The sequence below is a fragment of the Erpetoichthys calabaricus genome, chromosome 8 (assembly GCF_900747795.2).
Source record: "Erpetoichthys calabaricus chromosome 8, fErpCal1.3, whole genome shotgun sequence".
NCBI classification, from domain to species: Eukaryota; Metazoa; Chordata; class Cladistia; order Polypteriformes; family Polypteridae; genus Erpetoichthys; species Erpetoichthys calabaricus.
Window position 1 is genome coordinate 23755520 of NC_041401.2, and position 26042 is coordinate 23781561.

Here is a 26042-nt window from a genome sequence, read left to right on the forward strand (position 1 = left end):
GTTTTCGCAAATGAATCTAATGATTACTCCAATGAGAGCCTCACTACTGACAAGCACTGTCTCCACACTTCATATAATTGGTTGGCCCTCAACTCAAACACTTTGATCCTGCGGATTCGTGGCTGTCACAAGGATGACAATCAGCCATTAACATTCCAAGCAAAGAACGAATTAGAAAGACTGTATTTGAAGAAAACATGCAAAAAAGTTTGGAATTTTCTTTAAAACTCAAGCAAATTAAGCACTGATTGCTTTGCAGGATTATGTAACTTTTTTGTAGAATGTAGAGCTCATGATTAACCTGCTGTTAATATTCTTCGATTTCAGAACTTGTGTGTTTTTAATTTTAAACTATCAAGCACAATATTATGCAGCACAGTACAACTTTTCAGGTGGCATAAAAGAGATCATAGGTTCACGTCCCGGGTCCTCACTGTGTGGAGTTTGCCAAGTGCTTTGAGTAGCATGTAAAGCGCTATAGAAGGGTAAAGAATTATTATTATTGTACTTGATGATATGTCAGTTTCAAATTTTAAACATTGTTTTTTCACCAAATTAACAAAACCAGTAGCTCTAGGATTCCTTGCCTTTGTATGCCATTACAGTAGCTCAGACTTGATCCAAATACCAACGTATGTGTACTACCTCCTTTTTGTTAAAATAAATAAATAAAAGGTACTGCTAATCAGACATGTGGTGATTTAAAACAAACCTGCTTTGTAAAATATTTATTTTATTTCAAAATGGAAACAAATGTTATTGCTGCTACCTCAGACTGCTACCTCTATATTGTGCACTATTTTGTTTTTATGCACTTTGAGATGTGCCTAGGTCTGATATGACCAAAATGTTTATTTTTTATTTCAGAAGTAGAAAAAAAAATATTGCTGCTACCTCAGATTCTGTTCAATTATAGCTTTTACATTGTTTTGTTTTTTTATGCACTTTTTGATGTGTCTGTATCAGATGTGACCAAATTTAAAAGGGAAACAGTGAATAAACATTACTTGTTTTTCAATACATTCATGTTGGTTTAATATTTTTTATGACCTGCTGCTTATCGGCCACTGAAAATACCTGGCCCAGCAAAATTTGTAATTGAATAGCCCTGGTGTACAGCATGTTTTTCTGCCAAATTTTTAAGTGTTTTTAACCTTATGAATACTGTAAAAGATGATCATATGATGTTTGACACTATAGAGTCCATTATATTGTTTAAATAATGTTTAATTAATACTGTTCATATAGAATCTTTTAGTCTGTGGGGTATTTAATGGTAAACTCATTAAATCGCCATCATACATTTTGGTATTTGAGAATTATTATATAATTGTTACATATGTTGTCTATTAAAATGCCTATAGAATGTAATAAAATTATGCAAATATTCTTTTACAGTCTCGAAGAGTGAAAGATGAAATTGAGGTAATTTTTATTTTTACTTACACAGGTAGTTAAATGATTTAATATGAACAATACACGTGTTTCAAGTTATATATGAATGAAACACTTATCTAAATTATTCATTGTTTTCACAGATTTTGTAAAATAAATCATTTACAAATAAACTCATCACTAATTAAATACATTTTTCACATATTGAAATTTGCTTTTTAATCAGTTTTTTAGCCTGTAAAATCTGAGCCATTTCTTATCTAAAAATAAAATACTTGTTGAATTGGATTGTACCTTTTTGAAAACATAGGAACTGCAGAGCAATATGTTCTCCTTTATGCTAGTATGATGCATTAATTAAATATTTTTAAGTAAATGAGTTATTGAATTAAAGCAGAATTTTACTTAAAACTTTGTAAAGATTCTACAACTCACTTTGTTTTAATTTAGGGTATGAATGGAATTAATGAGTTATATAGAAAAAGCATTCATTTTATACACTATAAGTAACAGCATTTTAATCTCAAAATCTTTTTATTTAAGATACAAGACACTTCACAATCCACAATAAATTTTAACAGCCGTGTTTTATTCTGTGCAGAATGAATGCAATGCAAACAGTATTCCTATGCAGGAGCTGTCAATGCAAGAATCTCAGGTATGTTTCAGACTATAATATTTATAATATGTGTGACATGTTTGATGTATTGCATTAGTTTGTGTAAAATTCACATTCCTTCATACCGTTTAAAAACATTTGAATATATTGCATACTAGCCAACCCGCGGCGTAGCATACGCCGCATAATTATGTATTGATGGGTGAACACTTCCTGAACGACACAGTTGTCAGTACTTGTAGATTAAGGTGTAGCGGGTCTTCGTTGTTGACGCTTAATATAGCTTGCGTACTGTGAGGTTCCGGAGTCCCAGTTGAGAAACACTTTTTTAATGTCTTTTAAGCACAGGGGAAATAATGAACATGTGAAACATCCGTAATGTAATAAGCCACCAAGAAAAGTAACATTGCAACAATGGTATCTACGACCCGATCGCTGTAAACAGAAGTGAAAACAAAAATCGTGCCTGGTGCATTCTTTAACTGCTTTGTGGCGCAGTAGTAGTGCTGCTGCTTTGCAGTAAGGAGACTGTGGAAGATTGTGGGTTTGGTTCCCGGTTCCTCCCTGTGTGGATAGCGCGTTGAATACTGAGAACACCACTATATCAATGTAACGAAGTATTATTATTCTTATGTGTCCAGCGCTCTCTCTCTCGCGTGCGTGCACGTGTATGTGTGTGTGTGTCGCTCGCTCTCTCTCGCTCACTGCACGTGTTCCTACAGGCATACGCCACATAATTATTTATTGATGGCTGAACACTTCTGGAAAGAAACAGTTGTCTAAAAGGAGGGAAAAAAATGAACATTTGCAAAATCCATAACGCTGCTTTCAGTAAGTACAATGCACACGCGTTTAATTTGTCGGCCACTTTTTGCCAGCCGTCTTTTCTGGTTTGGGCTGCTTTTGCAGTGATACCGCTTGTGCATATTAAATCTTGAAATCCTTCGAGTAACTAATTAACTAACACCCACCCACCCACACACACACACAGCTTGTGTAGAAGGTCAGCTGCTGAGAGAGCGTCTCGACTGTTGCAGGGCCTGCATCGGTGAAGCAGGTGAGACGCTAATGAAACAGAGGCACAGGGCTTATTGGTTTTTAAAGACTGCTTCCTTCGTTGTGTTTTGAGAGGGAAACATACAATTGTCCGTGACTGACAATTGGAGGACTGCCGTCGCACGCTCATTCAGCGATTCACATCCGTGACAAACATGCCTCTTCTTACATGGTCCTGCCGCGTCCATCCTCGGTGTGTACCCGCTCGCAAGAGCAACTCACGGAGACCCGCCCACCAACTCTAAGACCATGGCGTGTAAAACAGTTTGCGATGGTTGTGCGTTCGTCATAACCGAAAAGAATAATGAAAAGTCAACGTGGCTCAGAGGTGCATGTGGAGTCTAGCAGAGACGAACGTGAATGATGCCCTGTGTTGTGAGGTGCTGCGTCCGAGGTGGTGGGCGTGGCTCGGCGAGTTGTCGTCGTATCCAATGACGTCATGTCTTGTGAGTTGCTGCGTCCGAGTTGGTGGGTGTGGCTCTGCGAGTTTTCATCGTATCCAATGGTCTTAGAGTTGGTGGGCGTGGCTATCTTGCGTTCTATCCCTGGGTGGCTACTTGTCGGCGACTTAGTGAATTATATATATAGATTTTAGTAGCTAAACTTTTGTTTGTTTTCCTTTTGAAAGTAGTATGTTACTAAGAATTACAAGTCCCGGTTTCTAGTTTTTTACCCAGCAAATATAAATGGTCACACGAGACAGCAGATAAGAAAAAAATCTCTTAGTTAAAAGCTAGATATTACATTTTACAGTAATCCCACCTCCATCGCGGGGGTTGCGTTCCAGAACCCCCCGCGAAAGGTGAAAATCCGCGAAGTAGAAACCATATGTTTATATGGTTATTTTTATATTGTCATGCTTGGGTCACAGGTTTGCACAGAAACACAGGAAGTTGTAGAGAGACAGGAACTTTATTCAAACACTGAAAACAAACATTTGTCTCTTTTTCAAAAGTTTAAACTGTGCTCCATGACAAGACAGAGATGACAGTTCCGTCTCACAATTAAAAGAATGCAAACATATCTTCCTCTTCAAAGGAGTGCGCATCAGGAGCAGATAATGTCAGAGAGATAGAGAGAAAAGCAAACAAAAATCAATAGGGCTGTTTGGCTTTTAAGTATGCGAAGCACCGCGGCACAAAGCTGTTGAAGGCGGCAGCTCACACCACCTCCGTCAGGAGCAGAGAAAGAGAGAGAGACAGATAAAAACAAACAATCAAAAATCAATACGTGCCCTTCGTGCTTTTAAGTATGCGAAGCACCGTGCAGCAAGTCGCTTCACGAAGCAGCTGCACAGAAGGGAGCAATGTGAAGATAATCTTTCAGCATTTTTAGACGAGCGTCCGTATCGTCAAGGTGTGTGAACAGCGCCCTTGCTCAACCCCCCTACGTCAGGACCAGAGAATGCCAGCGCAAGAGAGAAAGAGAGAGAAAAGTTGGGTAGCTTCTCAGCCTTCTGCCAATAGTGTCCCTTGTATGAAATCAACTGGGCAAACCAACTGAGGAAGCATGTACCAGAAATTAAAAGACCCATTGTCTGCAGAAATCCGCGAACCAGCAAAAAATCAGCGATATATAGTTAAATATGCTTACATATAAAATCCGCGATAGAGTGAAGCCGCGAAAGGCGAAGCGCGATATAGCGAGGGATTACTGTATACATTTATAATAAGAACATAAGAGATTTTACAAATTGGAGCCATTCATTCCATTAGTTTACACACATGTTCAAAAAGAGTGAGCAGCAACTACATTACTCATTAGATAAATAATGAAGGTTGTATGCTTTAGAAAGTGTTTTGTTTTTCATTACAACACAATTGTTACAAGCAAGTGGATACTGTTCAGTGCATCCAAAATAACAGGTTTATATAATAGCAAAGACATTCCAGTATTTCATCCAGATATTTTTTAAAAGCTGACAAGAATCTAGCTTTTTAGCTACATGAGCCTAATGTTTGTTCCAGATTCTCACATCCTATTTACAATATACTTCCCATTAACGTTTCTTTAGTTTTCTCAAATATATGGTTCCCTAATTAAATAAGCAAAAGGTCCCTTGATTTATATTTATTAATTATTGTTTTTGTTGTTGTCTCGTGACACCTCCAATATGTATTTTACTACTGTGAGCTGGGGTTAGGACATGATCAGTAGGAAGCTCTTCTGGGTCATACAGAAATCCCATAAAGCAGGGTTTGCTAAATCCCTGCTGCACCCCCTGGTGGCTCCCATGCATACCAACAGGGCTTCACCATGGGACTACAGTTCCCAGCATGCCATGCAAGTACCATACAAGTACTGAGGACCAGAGATGCTGCAATCTAGCATCTTGGTCGGAGTATATGGTCTAGGTGTGTTGTCGCTCCCTGTCTCTCCATTATACTAGCCTCGTGGCTCGGATAGGTTCTTTCATCCATCCTCATCAAGCCTTCGTTCCCAGTTTTATATTGGCATCTTCTACCAGCATTCTGTTTAGGGCAGGGAACTTCCTGCCGTCTCATTCACAAGGACCCCTGGCCAGGTAATGGACTGGAACCCATCACAACAGGGACTCCAGCCCATGCGTACCAAGCATCACAGTATGCACCTTTGGATTGCTATTTATAAAGTTATAGTTCATCCTGCATAAAATTCACAAACTTAGGAAGCTGAAACAGAAGTTAGCCGCTGGTAGGCATTTGTTCCTTAATGTTATGCCAGTCCCATACAAGGCACATACTAATAAAGCTACAGACACACTCATCTCCATAAACACTCTGCATTCAAAACTTAATGTTACATCAAAAAGTAAAATAATTCCAAACTTTGCTAGGTTTTCTTTTATTCAATTCATCTTACTTTTAGGTAACAGTTTTTGAAGCACAATATTTTATGAATACATAGCCTTTAGGAATGTAAATTATATAGCAATACATTTTTGTGTTTTTTCTTTATTCAGCCAGTGAAGAATTACCAATATATTCATGGGCAGACTTCTATAAACCTGGTTTTAAGGCTAAGGTAAGAAAAAAGATTAATTAAATAAAATTTCATTTTTATAATCATCATAATAATGATATCAATCTCATACGCTGTTACTTCGAGCTAATTCTAGTTTAACTTACTGATAAACAGTTGTCACTTTTGTAAAGGTTTTTCTTTTTATATGAGGCATCAGTTCTTTGGTAGTTTTCAAATAGGTAGTCTACTAGACCCAGTTAAAGAGAAATTTACCAGGTTTTCAAGTCAGTAGATCCTGTTAAGATTTTGAACTTTTGAATCCTTAACTGTTTGTTATCCAGTTTTTGTATATTATATGTGTGATGGCAGTATGCCAAAGGGCACTGGTCTTTAACCACAAAGTTGCTTATTTTATAGCCTCTTACTCATTTTATGACACTGGATCAAGTCACACTCTGTTTTTATGTAACAAAATATATGTAAGGAGTTGTTGTGAATTTCCCATTGGGATTAATAAAGTATCTATCTATCTATCTATCTATCTATCTATCTATCTATCTATCTATCTATCTATCTATCTATCTATCTATCTATCTATCTATCTATCTATCTATCTATGTAATGTACAGCACCGTACATTGATGGATTAAAGGCCAGAAGTCCACATGACCATCCTCATCAGATTCTTCCATGAGAACCCTGAATACAATGAGGAATGATTGAGGTCATTTATGTTAGGTAGAATGCCTAGAAGGGGCTGGGCGGTCTCGTGGCCTGGAACCCCTGCACATTTTAATTTTTTCTCCAGCCGTCAGGAGTTTTTTTTTTTTTTTCTGTCCTCCCTGGCCATCGGACCTTACTTTTACTCTGTTATTTAGTGTTCCCTAAGTTTAACTCTTATTTACTTCGTCTTTTTTCTCTTTCTTCATCATGTAAAGCACTTTGAGCTACATTGTTTGTATGAAAATGTGCTATACAAATAAATGTTGTTGTTGTAATGGATGCTTATGTTGCAAGCCCCTTCAATGAAGTTACCTGAAAATTATCCCACTAATTCACTTTATGTCAGCTTGCTGTCAAGAGTCATGTAGTAACACATTGAATTGGCAAGCCAAGCCAAGACCAGACTATACTGTCCCTAGCTATGGTTTCCATATTAAACCAGCCAAGATATTTAACCTTCCTACTGTATCCTGAGTTTGACATTAGGTCTTCTCCAGGTGCAGTGTGTCTGGTAAACTTCTTAAGGTAGCTACCAGGAGTTTGAGACGCTAAAACTATGTTAAGCTGTTCTTCTTACTCTAAAGCAGTGCTTCTCAATTATTTTCTGTCATGCCCCCCCTAGGAAGAAGAAAACATCTCGCGCCCCCCACGCGACTATAAATAGTATCATTTGTCTATAAAATTGTTATAAGTACACCTCTGCATAACACTGTATCCTTATTAACGTATAAGAGAATAAAAAAAGAAAGAAATATGGACCAATTTACAACAAAGAATAGCTTTATTAAATGTAACAGAAAAGATTTAAAGTGCATTCTAAATTCAAAAAAAATTAAATCCTTAATTAAACTATAAACATTTTTTGATTGACCATGTCAAACCATATGATACTGAAAAAAAATACATAAAATCAATAAATAATAATGCATTCAAACTGATCACCAACATTTACTCAGGAGCACAATATTAAAAAAACTTTAACCTGCAAAACAAAAATATATAAAATAATTTGAGCTGATTTTTTAATCAGAGATGATGTCTGGATTAATGGCTACAATGAGCACGTTTTGCAATGCACAGCTTTTCGAAGCGGGGTTTGAAGCAGGACACAGCAACTCTCAGCTCCTTCTCAATGTGTAGCCGGGACCTGTATTTGCTTTTCAGAGCAGCAACAGCAGAGAAGCCAGTCTCACACAATAAGAAGTTGCAAATGGAAGAAGAATGTGCACAGCTCTTTGTCCTAAGAGTGGATATTGCTTCTCCACATTCAGCCAGAATTCACTCAGTGTCTGGGATGTGAAACTTAGTCTCAATATGGAGTCAGATGTGATTTCTATGAACTGCTCCTTCTCTGCAAGGCTAAAACCAGTTGGAGCTGGTGCATTAAAAGGATCTCTCACCCAGTCATACTGGGAACTGTTTTTAGGGAAGTACTTTGTAAAGAATCCCATCAGTGATGAAATATGCTGCTTAAAATATGGAATCACTGAGGTGACATCATAGTCAGTAGTGTCAACAAATTCCTGCAAGTTCTCAAATGACACAGTATTTCCTTCATCAAGTCGCCTGCCCCACATTGCAAGCTTTCAAGTGAGAGTTGATCTTGTCTGTGACCTGAGGGAGGTGTTGATTTTTCCCTTGAAGCTGTAGATTTAGTTCATTGAGCTTTCCAAATATGTCACTCAGGTAAGCAAGTTTCATCAGAAAGTTCTCATCACTAAACTTTCTTGCAACTTCATACTTGTGCTCCTGCTCCAAAAACATTCTTATCTCTTCTCTGAGCTCAAAAACTCGGGATAACACTTTTCCTCGTGACAGCCACCTTGCTTCACTGTGAAACAGCACAGCTTGATGTTCAGCTCCCATCTCCTCACAGATAGCAGAGAAAACTCTTGTTTTTAGTGGTCTGGTCTTTATTAAATTGACTACTCCTACAATGTCAGTCATAACCTCACTTAATTCAGAGGAAAGGTGCCTTGATGCCAGTGCCTCTCTATGTAAAATACAGTGTGTCCACTCAGCATTAGGTGAAGCCTTCTTTATGAGAGTCCGAAGTCCTTTTCTCATCCCTGCCATGGTCTGTGCACCATCACTGCAAACACCAATGCAGTTATCCCACTTTAGCCCATTCTCAGTCAGGAAGCAGTCTAGGATTTTGAATAGCTCTTCGGCTGTGGCTCTGTCTCTGACATATTTACAAAAAAGTAGATCCTCACACAGGGAATTTGTCATTTCAAAACGTACATAAGCAATAAACAAACAGTCTTTGTTGCTGTCAATTGCTTCATCAAATTGTAAGGCAAAACGTTTATCTTTGAGTTTTTCTACCAGCTGTTCTTTAAGATCGTCAGCAATGTCATTTATACGTCTAGCAACAGTGTCATTTGACAGAGGGATAGTTTTTATTTTTGCAGCACTTGCGTCATCCAGCATGACAGAGACCATGTCTAATACTGCAGGCAGTATCAGCTCTTCTGCTATGGTGTGGGGTTTTTTGCACTGAGCAATTTGGTACGCCACCTTATATGATGCCAACAACGCTCGCTGGTTTACTGAAGTAGCAGTCAGAAAGCGGGATGATTGCTGGCAATATTCAACACGTTTTTGCTGAAAAAACTCAAGCGGCTTATCAGCGTGATTAGGGTGTAATGTCTTTAAGTGACGCCTTAATTTATTTGGCTTCATGCTGTCCGCTGCCAACATTTTTAGACACAGTAAGCACACCGGTCTTTCCTCGTCTCCCACCGTAGTCACAGTGAAGCCAAGCGCTACATACGCTTCGTCATATTTCCTCGTCTTAGCTTTCGGGAGACTTTCGTTTGTCTCTTTATCTTCTTCTTTCTCCGCCTGTCTTCTCATCCCTGTTAAAAATTTTTTCATGATATCACTTGAGGGTCTGCTACACTTCGTGTCTACACTTCATACTCATACTTTGTACTGTGTGCAAAGCGCGCATGCTCAGTGCAAACAAAACCCCTACACCACCGAGCGAATGCTCCCTGCGCACACTCTGCCAATGAGAGCGCCACTGCCCCTTAATGTAGTGGAGTGGTATTGCACTTTATTCTAGAACAGTAAAAAAAATCAGGGGGGGCGCGCCCCACTATTTGAGATGCACTGCTCTAAAGAGACAGCTGTTTTCAAAGAATACTGCTTGTACCTATTATTTTGTTCTTTTTATTACTACCCAGATAGCCAACACATATATAAAGTGTTTTATTTATTATCTGTTTGAATACCAAATGGGAAAGCAGCCAAACTAATTTTAATAACTTCCTTTGTTTTGTAAAATGTAAAATTAGTTTTGTTAAATATTGTCAAATTTATTTTAGTTTATCATGTGGACCATAAATAACAGAGCATTGATGAGAGTAGACTGTTATCCCAATTGTAGATTGTCAGCCTGTTCACTCAGCTAAATCTAGGTTTAAGTTAAGATTTAAAAAGGTCACCAAGATAGTGCTATCGATTACATTGCTTGGTAATTTAATCCATATACAGTATTTGTAGTGGAGAAGAGTACTCCTAAATATTTGTGAGAAATACATTTTTAACTCACTTTTATTTTTTTTCCTTTTTCTTGTTGATTAACTTATTTTAAAGGAACAACCAATATCTACACTACTTTGTAATTTAAAAAGCTTCCATCATGTCACCTTTTAATCTTAGTTTGTTTAGGATGGAAGGATTTAGCTCAGCCTCTTTTCATCAGTCATGCATATTATTCTTTATTCATGTACTGTAAAATAAAATGCATTGCTTTTAAACTCCAATAGATTCTGTGATAGTAAAGTTAGCATTGCTGCAGAGATTCTGACACAAAATTCTATATCCTAATTAAATGTCAATCATTTAGGTTTAAATTTTAAACTCTGTGGTAAAAGTACAACATAGGGCCTCTCCCCTCAAGTTAACAAGAATGTCTGAATGACAATATATACTGTACTTCATATGGTGAGGATTTAGAATTATCCAGTTGCAGAAATCTGTAAAATTAAAGGCAAAGTGTAGAAGCTATCAATTTGCTGCGGGCCTCATTTACTGTCCCAAACAACCATAGATTCACTCTCTTTGAAGTATAAATTTGGCTTAAGCTTCAAAGTAAATGGCCAATTCGTTAAAAAATAATCAATCAACAACTAATAAGTAAAGTTAATAAAACCGTTTATTATGAAAGCTAGTAACGTGTACCACGTTTGGAAATTTGAAAAAATGGTCTTTATTGCATCATGTGTACAGTCTTTTATATAGATAACAGGAAAATCAGCAATCGCTGCAAATTACCTTTTGATATCGGTTTGCTCCTGCTGACTGTAAGGAAACTGGATTTATCTGGATAGCATCATAATTTTACCATATTATACAGATGACCTGACACAGCTCAGCGGTGACGCTGAAATGCACCTGCTGCCAAATAGCTCACAGTTGTTAAAACCTGCAACATGACAGGGATTATGTGATTTCTACATGATGGTCTGTGTAATGTAGGCTCTAATTCAGCACATGACTCTAAAAGGATGGCTCTAGGATGTCTAAATCAGCTTATTAGCCAGTTATCATCATGAGCCAAAAATCATTGTAATATCTAAAAACTTTACGTAGCCTGCCATTGGCAGTATCCTCCAAAAGGTTACCATTGCCAGTTATGTCACCCTTTTTATAGACGAAACAGATCAGCTTAATACTGAGACAGTTACCATTAACTGCCTATACATTAGGCATTACTAACAACATTTAAGACAGCGGTATTGAGAGAACATACCAGTTAATTGTGATATAATTAGTAAAAGAAGAAGGCACGGTGGCGCAGTGTTAGCACTGCTCCCTTGCATTATGGAGATCAGGCTTCACATTCTGGGTCCTCCCTATGTGGAGTTTCCATGTTGTCCCCGTGTTTATGTGGGTTTCCTCTAGGTGCTCCTGTTTTCCTCCCACTGTCCAAAGACAAACATGTTAGGTGAGCTGGCAATACTAATTTAGCCCTAGTGTGTGTTTGGTGTGTGTGTTTGCCCTGTGCTTTCTGGGAGAGGATTCAACCGTCCTACCCTCTCACCTTACGTCCCTGACCTGAATTAAGTGGGTTAGAACATGACATGACATTGGAGTGTGACTGGCGAGAATGAAATGAGACTTAAGGTTAATCTAATTTTGCTGCTACCACCAAAAAGTTTTACGTAGGACTTGCAGATGGTCGCAATGTTGCATATCTTGAAGCCAATTTCCATGCCATGGTCATGTTTTATAAATCCCGAGTTTAAGAAATGGCTTGCACATGTTTCTCAGCATAAGCAAGCTTTATACATGAAGACCCTGGAAATTATTTCTTGTTTCAGATGAGTACTGTTTGAATGCTGTGCTATATCATTTAATTTTCATAGACACAGTGGAACGCAGAAGTTTGTAAATATGGAAATTTATTTTTTTGTTGATGTATAGTTTAAAATAAACACCATTTATGTTTCACATTTCTTCACCTTTATACCTCTAAAATCTAAAACATTTGTTGTTTTTCAGTGTCTTTGAACTTTGCCTTTCTATTACATGAAATTGGAATTGGAGTGCTATATTATACTAGCTGTGTAAGCCTGTGCTGTAAAAAGCCCGGGGTCCTAGAACCTATTGAAATTGTCAGAAAAAAAAACTGAAATGTAGAGATGTCAGGTAATTGAAAGGAACTACTCTGGGCATCTCTATCCTAGTAGGATTCGTTTTGCAGACGTGCTCGCATCGCTTGTGCATTAGGGACGAGAGGAAAAATAAAAGCGATACCGTTTTGCTGATGTTAGTGGCTAAGCAACTTTGTCTTTCTTCTGAAGTTTTGTTTTGCTGACGTGCTCGCCTCTTTTGTGTTATTAGCGGCTAAGCGAGTTTTCGGTTTCCTTGGATTTGGAGCCCTTACCCTCTCACTTCCGGGCCGGATAGAAACACACACTTCCACGCATAGGCGTTTATATATAAGATATAATTTTTTCAGCTGAAGATACACTTTTCAAAACGGTCTAGTAGAGCCATGTTTATATTGTAGTTTAACTAACAAAGTGATATAAATAACCAAAAATTGGACAAACTTCATTTGAATTTTTAGTTTTCAATTAAAAAAAACACAAAGTACTGACAAATTCCTCAGTTTTGGGAAATTATATGGTGGCTCAACATTTTCCACTCAAAACACATTGAACTATATACAATACATTTACAGTATTTCTTCTATTAAAAAATTAGAAAGTTGTTTACATGTCCCACTCTTCAAAACAGTTCCTGTCCAGAATTGGACAACATGGTGTATTATACTCCTTGAATTGCCAGGGAGTTTCTTGTGAGCATATCAAATATTTCCTTCTCCCATATGTGGTCTTTGGACTGGGACCTGGGATGGTTAAAACTGAAACAGACATGACACACCATGTAATTGAGTCCTCCTCAAACTTGATGTGTTTCATTGGCTCAGTGTCCTTTGCTTTCCAGATCTCATTGTGAAGAATATAACAATTTATGTTACAAATGTCAACATAATGTTCAGTAGTGTAGTGTAATTTGTAGTGGCTGGTATAGTACTAAATAAGTTCACTGGAAAGATCAACCCCTCTCATTTGCATATTGTATTGAATTACAGGTCTGTGGCATGGAATGTCTTTCATAGCTCACTGTCCATCATCATCCTTCACTTTGCTTTGCACAGTGTCCCCTAATGGCACTAATGTATAGTATTTATAAAAACACAGATGCTTATGTGTGAGTAAATGCAAACAGAATATTTAAGGTATTTGCTTATCTTCAAATTGATCCAAGCCCCTCAAAAAGGCAATTATTTATTCAATGCAGGATATGTTCAGCTGTGAATACCTTTGGATGCCCTGTTTAAATAACGCTGTACACCTGGTCTCTCCATGCAAATGAATACAAATCTGTTATAGCGTGCCTGGCCGGGACGCCTCCACGTTACCCCCGGACCACTAGGTGGCAGCCCCCCAGGTTGCAATGGTGACTCGGACTCCCACAGGGCTCCATCGGAGTTTGGTGCAGCCCTTTTGGGATTGGTGTGCATCGCCAGGTGGTGCTGCAGCAGGATCTGCTGAGCCCTTATGGGCAGTTCTTCTGCCATACCCGGAAGTGCTGCTGGAAATAGGTCATCAAGCACCTGGAGCACTTCCGGGTGCATTATAAAATGAGCCAACAGCCACTACTCAGAGAGCCAGAGTTGGGAGGAGGGAGACGAAACTGGAGTGGAGGAGAAAAGAGGAAGAAATTGTGTTGTGCTTGCTGTGAGACTATGCTGGACTTGTGGGAAACTGGAAAGGTGTTTCCCATAAGGTATAAAAGAAAAAAAATAAAACGTTTGTGCCTTGAACGTGTGTCCTGCATTTGTCTGTGTCGGGATTGGGCAGCAATGCGCCCTCTTCAGGCCACACTGTTTATTCTGAAAACAAGGTGAGGCTGTACTCATGCTAATTTCACCTGATGATTCAGCGAAACAGGAGCACCTCTTTGTAATCCTTGTATATCTAAGACTCTGATTGGTCTAAGAAGTCAATTAAGGGTTTGATTTGTTCTCTAAAATGTTGTTCTTACAGTATTTTCTTGCAAGCAGCCCATATATGAAACTACCATTGTACAACAGATCAGAATAACTAACCTGTTCTCAGACAATTGCACCTACACACATTCTTTTTTTCCTGATTTTTGGGGTGATGTCATAGATAGTCCGACTGTTCTGTTTAATCCTGCTGGGTCATTCCTAGTGCTGCAGTTGTGTGCTTTCAGAGAGGTTTTACTGTTTTTTTTTTGTTTTGTTTTGTTTTCCCACCTAAGTGAAACTAGGTGCCTTCCAGGTCTCATCTCTTGCCCACCAGCTGGCCTATTGAGGGAATCAGACATTACAACAAAGAATATTTAAAAGAAAAAAAAATACAATTTTTGAAATTTTCACTAGTGAATTGATAGTTCTGCTTGCTTTGCTGTTTCACAGGGATATTATTATTGTAAAAGGATTTGTCTGCATCTTCAATTGTTTCAGTAAAAGTGAATATTTGAGATGTCCAATATTAGGGTTTCTATATGTTGACTGATATTATAGTGCAATAAATTTGAAGTGACTTCATAATTATGCTTGATCAAAGCCATTTTTTCCCCACATTAGCTATAAAAGTGTTTGTCCTTTTCTAGCCATATATGGATTTGGACCATCTATGATTGGGCTTTGATCTAGTTTGCATTCAAATATCTAGTAACTCTGCTGACAGTAGCTGAAATTTTATCTAGGGGTGCTATTATCAAAGAATGCATCTAAGTGACCATTTCTTTGCTTACATAAACCTAGAAAATGGTCCCTGGGTGAATTTAAAAAGAGAAAATTATCTTTTCACAAATCACTGCTATTTGCATAACATGTCAATGGATAATGCATTAAAAGATGTTTTTTGATATTTGGGACCTTTTTGTTGTTATGCCAGATACCTTCCAACTCATCTGCACACCTAATAATGATTTTACTTGTGAGGGCCCTTTACCTATAGGTTTTAGGTTAAAATAATTTTACAATCAGAGACTTGTTTCTGCTTTAAATTAAAGTTATAGATAAATAAGCTGGCCTTCCAGCTGTACTTATGTACACAGAAAGAGACACTGTGGTATGTGGTTTGTTTTTGTCATAGTTTTTAATATACAGAAGGGTTTTGTTCAATGTTGTCTTTATTTTACTGTTGTCTTGCAGAATTTGCTCTTGTGAAAATACTGACACATGTCCCTTTCACACCTATAACTAACCTAAGTAATTCTGGCCTTTAACATTGTAGGATTGGGGTGACCAAGCAGTTTCCTAGGCTGATGCTATTCACACATTAAAGTCTCATCTGAGGTTAGGCTGTGGGGAGCACAAAAGGTACACTATTACTGACTACAGTCTTTTTTTTTTTCTTGTCTGAAAGATAGTATGTTGGTATTTAGCAGTGGTTTAGTGATACGTTTGTTCTCCTTATTTATTAAGAATCTGTTTCATATCTGTGGATTCCTTTGCCCTTTTCACTGGTTGAAAACTACCTGTGAAATAGAAGCCATTCCGCTGTAAATGAGGTTCATGAGAGTGAACCATTCATGCGCTAATGTATGAAAATTTCAGGACTTTTACTAGATAATTACTGGGGAAATTGCCAGGTTGACTATCCTGGGAATGTGTACTCATCTTTGTTCACACATACACAGAACCTAGTGATTTAACAGTAATGCCAGAGGAGAGGTAGAATGTGTAAAAATGCCTACAGCTGCAGGCCACTATAAATAGGTAAGAACTACTTCAATGTCATTTTCACTTTTGTGTTTATTACCAAGCAACCATTTGACTAGCTGAAGTGTTTAAAAGCATATCATAGGGCAGAATCAAATAAAGAATGAGAGCACCACTCTTTTAAGTAATATTTGGCACTTAAGTGAAATATTCTCTTTTAAGTAGAGTTGCACTGGCTGGATTAGTCCTGGTCAGTTCTGGCTGCTATTTTGTGTTTGTTTTGTTTTGTGTTAATGAAAATCATCTGGTTTGAATCTGATTTCTGATTCTGTATACACCCATTCCTTGTGTTCCATTATCTTTTATGGAAGTGGCTTATTTAACAATATCAAAAATAAATACACGTGTTTGACACATTCTGAGCATACAGCTGAAAATCTGATATATGCATTATATGACATGGGTAAATTCATGTTTTTTGTTTGTGGATGCTTGGGTATTACGGCAATTTGCTCAATGTTGTTCTCTATGGAAGCCTATTGTGTCAGGATCTTTATATATTTTCTCCATAAAAACATGAGATTAATCTTGTCTGTTACTGCAAAAAATGTGGGGTAAAGCACAGATAATAATATATATATATATATATATTATCATTTTTGGGTGTATTCCTTTAGTACTGTATATGGGAAACATGCAGTGTCTTTCAGCATAATTTACCCTCATGGCATAAAACCACTTAAGTGATATTGGAAGCTATTGTCCAGTCAGATCAACTGTAATCCCCTGTAGAAACAACTAAAAAAAGTCAATTGATGATTAAATTTGATTTAGTGAATTCTTTAAAAATTCTCAAGTGAATCACCAGTTAATGATTTTTGTTTAAAAATGGTTTTAAAGGTAAAGGGTAATACAATTTACCTTGCCATTGTTTAATGTCATTGGCTTAGTTAATGTTAGCTGTGCCACTCTGTAAAGTTTACCAGAAATGATGAGATAGCCTATAGTGAGGAAGTTAATCAGAGACATTTACAATTGTGTCTTCAATAAACTTGATAAAAGAACTTGTGTTATTCTTAGCAATGATGCAGAAAACAGCAGTGGGTGCTGTAGTGCTCCAGGAGCGACTCTTAAATATGTGCTGCCCTCATCTGGCTGTCTTAGGTCTACCACTTACAAGGTCTGTATATAGCTACACCAACTTATTGAACCTTGCTAGTAGCTACTGGTTGTTAATATTAAATGTTAAAAAAAGATTTGTAAGCATCATTCATATTTAATTATTCTCTTTGTCAAGGTAATAAGTGCTGCATGGATAGTTATGTAATTTGCATTCTTTCTAATTTTGTTTACATGGCATGCAAAATGATTTCAGCACAGACTTGGATGTTGGACTTGATATGTCCCATTACTTACCATTTAAAGCATTTTTATGATATTGGTGTGAGGTAGACATAGTTATTCAGACATACGGTTGTAAATTTCTTTGGGACTGAAATATTTAAAGTTTTCTCTTTTGGCATTGTTTTGTTATTACAAGCATGTCTGGTAATTCTGTAGAGCTGCCATTACCACATCATCACTAATATTCTATTAGTTATTAAGTGTGCTTTGTGCTGAATCTATAAACACAGTCAGCTACAGTGTACATTATAGGGCTGACTGATCAAATGTAACTTTTTAAATATAACTACAAATCACAATCTGCTTATTTGACACACAATAAAACAATAAGACTGAAAAGTAAATATTAAAGTCACATGTATTGTGTGTTTACCATAAATGTAAAGAGTAAATATAGAAAACTGAGTTAATTTAGCCCTGTGTTATTCTTTGACCACCAGCTTCAGAATGCAGCATTCAACTGGAGTCCTGCCTAACTTATCTTTCACTTACCAACTTTGTGCTTTCGTTTGTAAGACTGCTTGAAGAAATAAAAAATTAAATTAAGGTCTGTGTAGCATGTTTTTACATGCAATACCACTTTTTGGTTATGTTACTTGCAACTATTTTTTAATCTTTTTCCCACATATATGGTTTCCAATCCACTGCACAGAAATTTAAACCAGTTAGCAGAGGGTAAACCATTTCAAAATTAAGATTCTAAATGTAGGCATGCTTAATTGGCTTTAGGTGCCAAGTTCCACTATTGTTTACTTTGGGTTGATATGGGAACACCATTTAATGCAGTAAGACCACATTCATGATGATCACCCACATGCATCAAAGATGTATCATAGTGTCCCTTATACCAGTGCTTCTCAGCCTTTACTGTCTCTTGACCCAGTTTTACCATTTTAAGTGTGCTGATGACCCACAAGCAGGGTTAGGGTCAAGTGAGAATGTAAGGTCAGGATGGGGGGTTACTGGTCCAAGTTGTGAAATTTCACTTTAAATGCATTCATGTGGACTATTCAGAGAAACACAAGGTTGCTGTTGATTTGTTACTTGATCTGCAAAAAAAAAAAAAAGCAATTAAAGATAAATGCATTTTTATTGAAGTCAAGAGCAAAAAAATAATAATGCATAGCAATTGTCATTTTGGCTTACCAGGTTATATATTTTATTTAAAATAATTTACTAATGTGAAAGGTTCAGTGTCCCATCACAACTTGGACAATCTGGGTAACTTTTGCTGCATCTGTCATATGGCGATATCTGTGCATCTGCACTGCCCAATTGGGAAAGCGAACATGGATGTGCCTATGAAAGCTAGCGTTTCAGCAACAAATGCTAACTAGTAGTTCTATAGCCTGGTTCAGAGAAGAAACCGATAAGCAAGAAAGGCACAAAAAGTATGTTGTTGTGTCTAAAAAGATTTTTATGTCCTTGGCAATGATAAATTAGTACTATTTCTGCTTGGGAGCTGCAATTAAATAACTGCATAAAGCAACTACAAAGTGCAATGTACAAACAGTAGCTCCCATCAAGCTAACATGGGCTAGTCCGTTACTGCTTGTTACAGTAATGTCATATTTTTCATTCTCAATATTCAGTATTATGGACTGATGTGATTTATTTACAGTAGATTCTTCTTTTAAATAAAATAACTTATGAAGTGTCACTGTACTTCCTGTTCACAGTGTACGTTACCATTTTGGACTAATGTCATAATCTGAAATCGGATAAGCTCAGAATTGAGAGACGAGGCCATCTGAGTTTGGGGTTTGTTTTCTGTGTCGAAGGTCAAAAATTATGAGTTACAAGTTTTAGTCAAATGCATCATAAAGCTAAGTACAGATGGCTTATGCAGTAAACCAACTGTGATTCACATTATTGTCTGTAGTTTCATTTCAAAATCACTTAATAATTTCTGGAATAACACTTAATGCTACACTTGAATAGACAGTTTGTGAAAAACATTTTGGAAAACCAAGTCTCTTCATATCCACTAACTTAAAAAACAAACTTAATAGTGAGATAGTTAGCATAACATAATCATAAGGCAGTGGTATTCAATAATAGTTTCAGTTGGGCCAGATTTTCAAATTAGGAAATTTAGCTGGGCCAGACATTTTCAGCTGCCGGTAAGCAGCAGGTAATGACAAATTTTAAATCAACAGAAATTAATGTATTTAAAAACAAGTAATGTTTATTCATTTTTTCCCTTTTACATTTGGTCACATCTGACACCGGCACATCAAAAATGTATAAAAAAAAAAAAAACTAAAAAAGTTATAACAACAGAATCTGAGATTGTAGCAATACTTTTTTTCCACTTTTGAAATAAAAAAAAATAAACCTTTCACTCGCGTCTGACCCAGGCACGTATCAAAGTGCATAAAATCAAAAAACTGCACAGTATTAACAATAATATTTGTTTCACTTTTGAAATTATAAGATCCTACCCCAATTTAAATGGGTGGTCATGACAGGCAAGGGTTTTTTTTCATAGAACTTAAACTATTTCACACAATTTTAATCACTTATATGACAGAGGTTAAATTTGAGTTCCACAGCAAAGCCTTTCCTTTTGAAATTGTTTCCCCGCCCCCCCATAAAAAAACTACTTGAGTAAATGAGCAAGGCACCACATATGGCGTGGAAGTGGATTGGTACATTTATTTTAATGATTTGTTTTTAAAATGTCTTTGTACATAGTTCTTGGGTGTCAAGTAATAAATTATTAATTATAATTATTACTATTTTTTTTTTTTTTTACTAAATTTTATTTTCCATGTCTCCCATTGAAGAATTTATTGATAACAGAACATATTGTGCGCACGCCAAAACGATTGAAGTAACGACTAACAAAGAGGCATTTTTGATACCATTTTAACAAAGTTTACTGTATGCTATCAACTACAGAGCACCCCGTTCGTGACGAAATAGCGCGCAGACGGCTTTTTGCTTGGAGTATGTGTTAAATCAATAGAGAAATGGTATGCAAAGATGCGTTAACACAAGGAGATCAGTGACAATCACGCCATAGTGTGCCACGCCAAATCAGAAGGAATAAATGAATTCCACAGGGCACAGATATATTCAAAACCAGGGGACCTATATGATGGGCAGATGAATTTCAAATGTTTTGTGTGCCTACCTTTTTTTTGTTTTGATGATTAAGTGATATTCAGCCCTTCATTCATTATTCTGACACAAGCGTAACCAGCCTCTCATTGAAATTTAGCATTTGGAATACACGGCTGTCCCATCAGCAACGCCATGTACTTAGAAGTATTTCCCTGTGTTCATTTCCAACTTTGACATCATTTTCACTGTGATTCCCTTGCACCAAGTGCGGGACATATACTAGCCTTTATGTGTCTCAGGGATATGCAAGGGGGAGCCTGGACGGACAGATTTGTTAAAAGCACATCTGCTTAACAATAGAAAAAAATGGCCTTTTGCATCTGTTACAATATAATTAATTGAATTTTCATTGATTTCATTCGCAACTGCTGAACTAAGTAGAAATGGTAATCGCCAAAGCCTATTTTTGGTTGAATTTGAGTGGATTTTAGTTGCAGTCTGGAGCCCTGGAGGGACCACGGGCCGGGCCGGGCCACTCGGATGTTGCTTCTGGGCCACATGTGGCCCACAGACTGCCACTTGAATATGCCTGTCATAAGGTCTCCCTAATCCAATTCAAGGTTTCAGTGGGCAGAAGCCTATCTTGGCAGCATTGGGCACAAGCCAGAAAATGGCCCTGGATGTGACCTACTCCTGCATACACCAACCGAAGAACATGGCCTTTTTTGATTTTTACTTTTATATTGCATACACCAAAAGTTTCCTCCAGCATGGCCTTTTTTTTAAATTTTATTTCTCTGTTCTACACATGTTTATGTGCCTTTTTCATGTAGTGAGACTAATTCTCTGGCGAGTTTACTGTGTATATCATTCTGGCAGAGTTAGGGATGGAAATGAATAAGTGTTCAAAGAAGACTAAAATTTAACTTAGATTAATAGCATTAAATTGGAATTGACTTTCAGATAAATCCTTGCAACACAACAATGCTATTATTAATGTAGTACTTTATGGTTGATGAGAGTGGATTAAATCATATCAAGCAGGGTGCAGTATTAAGGATCAGTTAAGACTCAAAGTCAGCCATATATCTGTGAGAAATGCAGTCTGTGTTTAATCATGGTACAATGTTTGATCTTATCTATATTAATCTTAATATCGTTAACACTGGAGCTAGAATTTTAGGATGTTCATTTACAAAGCGACTCTTTAACATCTGAGGAAAAAAGACAGTTATGGGAAAAAATTATAAAAGTAAGAGAAAAAAAACTTCCTTTTAATATACTAATGAAAGAAGACTATCTAATTAGCATATAAAAGATCACACAGAAAAATATCTTTGTCTGCTAATATTATGCCATTGTTAAAAGGTTGAGAGAAGACAGCTTTTTCAGGACCTCCTGTAAATGAGGAAGAGTTGATGCAATTTGTTTTGGTTAAAAAATTAGCTGTTAAATCATGTCAATCTTGTTTTCCATGAAATCTAAGTAATAACACTGACAAAGTAGAAAAAGTACAGTCTTATTAGTAAACATAATCTCAGGTTTAAGGAGCACTTGGTAAAACATCAGTAACAGTTTGATCACAAGAAAAGGCAGCACAAATATTGCAGTGACATTAATAATATGAAAGCAAAGTTAAAGTTCTCTAGATATGAGAGAGATGAAGTTATAATTCAAATGAAACTTTGGGAGGGAAACATCTACCTCGAGCATACCAAAGGCTTTTTAAATGTTTGTAGATCTGTGATCATTTATTAACTGATGATTAGAGTTGTGTCTACAAAGGAAAAGGCACCCTACTTTCCAGATACACTCCCACCTTGCTCTTACTATAAATTATGGCTTAGTTTTGTTTTGCTTTTTGTGTATTTTAGATATCAAGATTTTTTTAAAAATCAAAGAAATTCCACTCTTAGTAATTTCATCAATATGAGTGCACATAGATTCAGATATTAAGTTTAGATAAATGGGAAATATCTTCATTCCTATTAAGATCAAAGAAAAAGGTTTTTAGAATTATAAAATGAAAACGTAGGTTTTGCTATTATATGGTTACATGAAGCACTACTGTAGACATGATAAACAGATGAAACTTGAACAAAACACTAATTGTGACCCAGATTCACAAAACTATGCAGACCCCTTTTGTAATGCTATGCTATTCTAATGCTGTGTAATGTCTGGCATCATACTGCGCTTGTAAAATTCACAACACTATATTTTTTAACAAAGCAATCAAATTAAATATGTTATTAATTTAACCACATGCAAGGAAAGTTTTCTTTCCTAATTGAAATAAATAAAATATATATTTTTAACTGATAATCAACCTAACAACATAGAGGTAAACCTTCTAATTTAACAGTGATATGCTGAAAGTGCCACAAGGTGGGGAAATTGTGCCATCACAAAAAAGCTAAATCAAGCAAGCCTGCTCAGTTGTTAGAAATATTGGAATTTTTGCATCTGGCATTGAAAATAATAGCAAGTTAACAATAAATTGTATGCTCTATTAATGATGTGTGTGTATGCATATGTATATCTATTCAAGACCTTCATTTGTGAGCAGGTTAACCATCTCAGTGTGCAAGTTCAGAGAGAGAAAAATATATTACAGTGTTTCAAACCAGAGAAAGGTGCAGTCTCCTGGTATCTGTTTAGAGATATCAGTATATAGGTGTATTTCAACCAATTATCTAGTTTCCCGTTTTTAAGAACCAAGAAATGTCATGTAGTTAAACTAGCAGTTACAAGCTGAGAACACTACATGTTTGCAAAATGAACTGCTTTATTAATAGTGGTTGGAGATTCAGGTTGCATTAACTGCAGTGGCCACCAGGAGGCATAGTACCCACATTTTAGTTGTAGAAAGCACACTTTGTTGGAGATTTTTAAAAGCTGAGTGAAGAGTACTTTTAATGGATACGAAAGGACAGGGAATGTTTTATAGTTCAGAATATTTGATGGTGCAAGCCCCATTAATGACTTAGTATATGAGTTGAGGTAATGTGTGTAGTCTGGACTGAAGCTTTAGAAAAGAGTAAACAAAAACACTTTTTAAATTTCCAGGTTGCTTTTAAATAAAAACATCAGATAAAATAAAAAATACAAAAACAGCATTAACATTCAAGAGTTATTCTGGAGCCCATCTTTCCCTGAGCTGTTTAAGAAGTGCCCGTATTCGCAGCACATTTTTAATGGAAATCTGTTATATTCAGTAATTAAAGTGCAGCAGTTTATAACTAATCTGATGGAGATGTTGAACTATATATTTTATTCATGAAGTAATCATCTTTCTATGTTTCTTTCTATGTTTCTATATTAGATTTTTACAATCTCCAGCTTTAAGCAAATCAATATATGTCACTGTTTTATATTTTGGTTAGTTTCCAGATGTTAATTTTGGAGTGATCGATTGGAAAGTAAAGGTATGTAGATAATGTTAGGGATAAGCACTTGCTAAAAGCACAAAAACCAAATGAATGTATATGAGGTAGACAAGGGAATATATTAAAAGACTACAGTTTTATTCTTATCTGTTTCTACAAAGATTGACCCTCAAGTGTGTATTAACACTAGTCACTGCTTTAAATGTAGTGGCATAGTACCACAGTGGTTAGCACTATTGCTTCTTGGATCCAGCATTCAAAATTTAAATCCCACTCCTGGGTGTTGTCTGTGTGGCATTTGCACGCTCAAAGATGAGAGGGTTCTACATTGGCCCTTGTGTGTGTAGGTACTACAATAGACTGTCACCCTATCCAGAGCTGTTACTTACCTTTCTTAGATTTGCCTGTACTGCTAACATTTTCTCTGGCCCTTGACCATGAATTGGATAAAGTATGTTTCAGAATATTATGTGATGCTTAGCAGTTTCAGATGCATGCCATAATTGGATAATAGAAACTTAAGTGTTTGGTTTCTTTCTCTTTGTTTTCATAATCTATCCACCATAATTTATCATGGATGTATCAGAATATATTAGAAAGCAAATGACTAGTATTGTTAAAAAGAAATAATTGCTGACAGGTTTCAGATCTGTGGACATACTGTGGTGTCATCATTCACGGGAAAGATAGAGGGGACAATACGGTAAAGTGCTTGCTTATGAGAACCACAAAGTAGGCTCAATTTTCATTGAAGGAGCACAATGACAGCTGGACCATTGTTTTTCTTAGGTCAGCTAAAAGAAATATTTTCATCAAAAAAACAAAAACTGGCTTATACCACCAAATGAGTGTTTTTTTTTTTGCATTTCCAAATGAATTAATATACTGCTTCTGCACAAGTGTTTGATCAAGTTTGGGCTCAGGCTTGCCATTATTTAATTAATTGAGCATCACAAACTTCAACAAGCACAAAGGTGAATTTGAGTGAGAATGATGACCAATGAAGAATTTTATTTTTTAAGTCAAAACTCTTACTTAACGTGCAATTCATGCCTATGTGTACTATAAATCTTGATCTAAACTCAACATCCAGAACTACAAAATGTGAAACTGCAATTTTAATTATGATGAGCTAAAATCCAACTTTATAGTTTCACCATGGTTTCAACATTAAGCATTGTTGTGGTGTTATAGGTGACAAAAATGATTAGTGGTGACAAATCCATCTTAATTTGGGTCATCTGCAGGATGCATTTTCTATCCGTTTGTTACAGCAAATTTTATATGAAGGTACTGGATCTAGAATAAACAGATAATTACAGTAGATATACTGAGACTAATACTTTCTGTGCTCAGAGTCTGAAAATAGAAATGTGCTTTATAAGAATGACAAAATAGTTAGTTTCCAGGCACAATACAATCTCTAAATATGAAAACTGATTACTAGGTCATTAGTGAATAAAGAAGTAAGAAATTTCATTCGAGTTCAGTCATACAGGTACCATAGAAGTGAAATATTCAATTTAAGTCACCTTGTTGTCTCAAACCCATTTGTTATGCTTTAAGTAAATCCTCTGTAAAGTATTTTTTCATTTATGCCTTAATTTCCTCATTGCACTTTTTCAACTAAATAAATTTTTAATTCACGGTGAATAACTTTTTTCTTATACTAATTAGTACCGTAATCAAATAACTTTGAAAGTATGAGATCATAATCAAAGGATGTTGTGTAAATAAGAATTGACTTATTAAAGAATCTAAAGATAATTAACTTACCATAATATTGTTTGCCTTTGGTTATGCAAACAAACAGCAGTGTTTGGACTAGGATGACTGATCTTGTTACTATTTCTAGATACATTATCTTATAATATTTGAGAGAATGTTCCATCTATCCATTATCCAACCTGCTACATCTTAACCACAGGGTCACGGGGGTCTGCTGGAGCCAATCCCAGCCAACACAGGGCACAAGGCAGGAAACAAACCCCGGGCAGGGCGCCAGCCCACCGCAGTTTGAGAGAATGTTTTTGATTAAAAATGCGATTTCTGCATGCATGTAGCTTTATTAGCTTTTCTATGCAATTTCAAAGCTTTTTATAGAGACTTCTATATGAATTATATTCCAACAACTGCATCCACACATTTGTAGTTTTTTTATTTTAATATTTCAATATCTTAAAGGTATCTAAGTTGCTTGCTTAAGATTGTAAAGTCCCAAGTA

The 26042-nt window shown here is 36.3% G+C and overlaps 1 protein-coding gene across 2 annotated transcripts in view; it reads left to right on the forward strand.

Annotated features, from left to right (window-relative positions):
• Window positions 1–26042, forward strand: part of stk39 (serine threonine kinase 39) — a 134836-nt gene that overhangs the window by 82228 nt on the left and 26566 nt on the right. For both annotated transcript variants that reach the window (XM_028806362.2, XM_028806363.2), the window contains 3 exons: window positions 1399–1425; window positions 1997–2053; window positions 6012–6073. In XM_028806362.2, the coding sequence (XP_028662195.1) occupies window positions 1399–1425; window positions 1997–2053; window positions 6012–6073 (146 nt within the window). The remainder of the gene's footprint in view (window positions 1–1398; window positions 1426–1996; window positions 2054–6011; window positions 6074–26042) is intronic.